The sequence below is a fragment of the Brienomyrus brachyistius genome, chromosome 19 (assembly GCF_023856365.1).
Source record: "Brienomyrus brachyistius isolate T26 chromosome 19, BBRACH_0.4, whole genome shotgun sequence".
Classification (NCBI taxonomy): Eukaryota; Metazoa; Chordata; class Actinopteri; order Osteoglossiformes; family Mormyridae; genus Brienomyrus; species Brienomyrus brachyistius.
In genome coordinates, this window is record NC_064551.1 from 15,849,831 (window position 1) to 15,853,500 (window position 3,670).

At 41.0% G+C, this 3,670-nt stretch overlaps 1 protein-coding gene across 3 annotated transcripts; it reads right to left on the reverse strand.

Annotated features, from left to right (window-relative positions):
- Position 1: 1 nt before the first annotated feature.
- atraid (all-trans retinoic acid-induced differentiation factor) lies at positions 2-2,930 on the reverse strand. 3 transcript variants are annotated; one of them, XM_048985960.1, is made up of 7 exons: positions 2,788-2,930; positions 2,312-2,445; positions 2,139-2,207; positions 1,956-2,027; positions 1,545-1,666; positions 1,332-1,432; positions 2-854 (listed from the first exon to the last, which is right to left on the reverse strand). In XM_048985960.1, exons 1-7 carry the CDS (start codon positions 2,878-2,880, stop codon positions 750-752), a joined length of 696 nt encoding a protein of 231 aa, XP_048841917.1. In that variant the 5' UTR covers positions 2,881-2,930; the 3' UTR covers positions 2-749. The 3 variants fall into 3 exon arrangements, with proteins under 3 accessions (XP_048841917.1, XP_048841918.1, XP_048841916.1); XM_048985961.1 differs by lacking the exon at positions 2-854 and adding an exon at positions 861-1,236; XM_048985959.1 differs by lacking the exon at positions 2-854 and having other exon boundaries at positions 861-1,432.
- Between the last annotated feature and the right edge of the window lie 740 nt (positions 2,931-3,670).

Consider the following 3,670-nt stretch of genomic DNA (forward strand, 5'->3'; position numbering starts at 1 on the left):
GTTAGTGTGGAACCCTAATTTCAGTTTTATTAAAAACAAGAACAATTTAACACTGATTATAAGGTGCACATTGTTCAAACAAAATATTCGATATGAAAATTCCTTCTGCATTCCGAAATTCGTATAAACATCTCATTTAGTGATTTCTATTTTTCAGTACTTTCTAGAACTCAAGTCAGTTAATACTACTCAAAAATGGTAAAAATACAGGGGACATAAAATATTTCACAGAAGACAAAAAGAGGACCTTGTGTCAAACTGTCAGTTAAATCTCCACTAAAGTAAACTTCAGGACTGAAGTTGTAAACTAGGCTGTAATATATTTGGTTTAGATGTAGCCCTATCCTGAAAGTTTACAATCAACCAAATACATTTTAGGTGTAAATTACAATGTGTAAAAGTATCATTCTGAATTTAGGGCAATAGACAGCAGTTTTAGACTAACTTTGCATGCATAAAACTGATTTTGTTCCATTAAACTGGAACTAAAATAGCTCAGTTATGTAAAGAATACATAGCAAGACAATTTTTAAATCCTGCGATCCATAAATTTCAATCCCTGCAAACAGTACTAAGTATCTCTTATTGTCAGCATGGTTTACAACAGTATTTTTATCCAAAAGGATCAGTCTTTTAGACCTTTGCACAGGCTGTCATCAGTGGTTTTAGGCAGAGCCTCCTTAAAAACGTCAGTATTCAGGTTTCAGTGCTGCTTGAAATGTGCAAAAATGAATCCTAGACCAAACAGCTCAGACTGTTTTGGCTTTCCGCCGCTGTGTGACCCAAAGGATGCCCGACACCATGATGGTACTCGCTCCGAGGATCCCAAGCACCTCCGCCATAGGGAACTGGCCCTTTAAGAGACACAAATACAGCTCTCAGCTGGCTCACCCTGCAGATTTCTCTTCTGCAGTTTGAAAATAAAATGCTGCCTGTAGTCACAGATGTATTTTATTTTTATTTTCCCCAATATCTTGAAACCTACTGCATGAACAACAGGGGAAAAGACAATTAAGTCACATTATTAACCACAAGAGGTCAGCTTCACACGTCCCGCTTGTGTATGTTTAGTTTTTTTACAACATAGAGTACAACATGCAGTGAAGTAAACAGTCTCTAAAGCACCTGTATTGAGCGAGTGTATTATGATGTATGTCCTGTGGAGGGACAGCATCCTGTCCAGAGTGTAGCCCTGCTCTCTGCCCTATGCTGCCTGGAATAAGCTCAAGGCAATGCCTACCAGGATAAGCAGATGATGGGTGGATCAAAGGTGGTTTAAAAAGACATCCAAGCAAAAGTTTAGTTATACAAGAAGACGACAGGGTGCTGACCTTCCGGAGACACTTGTATCCATGGTAGTCCCCGGAACAGCTACATTGAACAAGGCCGGGGCCATAGGGCCCACAAAGGGAGTTTTCAGGACAATTCCAGGCTACATTCATCAAAGACAAATATCGTGCAATTAAATTCAATTGAGTTCAGGCTGCTTCAGCTGATACATTTAGTGGTGGGCATAGTTACATTTTAATTGGAAGGTGACGTACACATATTTCCGCCACTATAGCAGGCGTCCCGCTGTCCCTCACAGAGACAAACGGAGCCAATGTCCTCTACGGTCTCCCACGACTCATTCCCACCAGGGCACTGACATGGCAATGGCAACCTTCTGAAATGGGAAATGGGTATTTTCAGGATGTAATCATTTCTTCATGGGGGGTTGCCAGCAACCCAAATGTTTAATGCTGTATTGTACAATGAGAGTAATTCAGGTCCAGAGAGTAAAAGTCCAGACCGGGATTTTCTTTCAACCAACCAGTTGAATACTCTGTGACTGTGACTCTTTATGCTCAACTGGTTGGTTGAAAGAAAATCCCTGTCCAGATTTGAACTCTCTGGACCTGAATTACCCAACTCTGATTGTACAATACATGCCATTATAACTTAGAGAAACTCACAATGAATGCAGCTGTGTAAATCCCTGAAAGACAGAGTCGCTCATGTTTACAATCGGGTTGGCTGACAAATCTCTGTTAAATAAGAAAAAAGTTTTAAGCTGCACATACTCTCTCCTAAAAAATAAAGCAGAAAAACAGTGTTATAAAAGAGCCGGTCATTGGAACGAAACAAACGTTACATACATAATTACGGCGGTTATTGCTTCATGAAGATCTTCCACGTTTCCCAGGGAACAGTTGGACAAGTCCAGCCTAAATGAAACACAAAACGAATGACACCAGGCAACCCTTTAGAAATTACCAGTCTGTGCTAAATCCAGCCACAAAGCAGGTTCGTCGTAAGGATGTTCTCCTACCCGATGATGGTGGCCCTGTCCTGCTCCCCTTGATGTCGCAGGCAGCAGCGGCCGTCCACCTGCCCTGCGGAAGCAATGCAGAAGTTTCCCACGGCCGATCCGTCCTGCAGCCTGCCGTCGCAACGGTGACATTCCTGTTACAAAGGAGGACTTCTCTTTTAGAAATAAACATCCAGCGCCAGTTAATCGCAAAAAATACAACGACAGTTAGATAGACAGTTAGACAGTTTAGACAGTTTAGATAGATAGATAGATAGATAGATAGATAACAAATGCAGTCCGTTTCCCCATTTCAAACTAGGCAGGCAGATCACAGTCACTAAAATGGAGACTTCTGAATAATCACAATCATCCTTGTAAAACAATAAATCCAGCCCGACTGACTAAACAACACACCACTCGGGTAAACCGAGCTAAAAGACTGCAGGACACATCCCGCCTCGGATCGATGCTTTCAGTCCTGAGTATCCTCCTACCTGCAAGCCGGTCTGCTGGAAACCCGCATGTAAACACACCGACATGAGCGACACTGCGACGGCAGCGAGCAGCGCGTCCCCTCTCGCCGTCATTTTCCAGCCCTTGTAATCCTGTGGTCATATGATCTCGAAGTGTCACGTGACGGCGAGGCTGTCGCCAGGAGACGCCCTGCCTGTAGCACTCGAGTTCAACTCCCATGCCAGTCGTATTGCATCGAAATGACACAATGCACACTGTAGTAATATGGGCTATTATTGTATGATCATCTATATCGACCTTTGCTATTTACTTCATTTTGTGGAGAAAGGACACGGATATAAACAGCGTTTAAATTTTGAAACCTTAAACAGTCAGGGTGTGTGATGTGCCATGTGTAGGTCTTATTGCAAATAGGTGGATGGTTTTTATTCAGCCAAATATACAATTTAATGATAAAGTTATAAATAATCCAATAAGCCACATTTAGACGTCATTCTCGTTTAAAAAACTATGACATAAATAGATCAGCCTAGTTCGTTCCGAAACTGCGAATTGATAATAACTTTTCAAATTTTTCTCTGGAAAGATCTACAGTTGTCAGAGACAGCGCTATAGCTGCATATATATAAGGTCATCTGACTAGTCTGACACTTGGGAATGCACTTAGACAGTTGAAGGGGTGTGATGTAACTTAGTACCCATTCATACCTTTAAATATATAAAAATAAATACACAATTTTAGAATAAGATTGCGTTAAACTTAATATATAGATAAAATAAGTGAGTATGTGTTTATTTTTCGTTATTTCTATATGATTTTTTTCACATAATAGAAATACACTAACCCCGCTTTTCGAAAATAGTTCGGTCCTTGGGTCTTTTGCAACGTCCTGTAAAAAGAGC

Coding starts and splice junctions, on each gene's coding strand:
- atraid (XM_048985959.1), bottom strand. CDS start 2,880: ATGACGGCGAGAGGGGACGCGCTGCTCGCTGCCGTCGCAGTGTCGCTC. Junction 2,208..2,311: donor GACAGGGCCACCATCATCGG/GTAGGAGAACAT, acceptor TGTTTCATTTAG/GCTGGACTTGTCCAACTGTT. Junction 2,028..2,138: donor GCAATAACCGCCGTAATTAT/GTATGTAACGTT, acceptor CTTATTTAACAG/AGATTTGTCAGCCAACCCGA.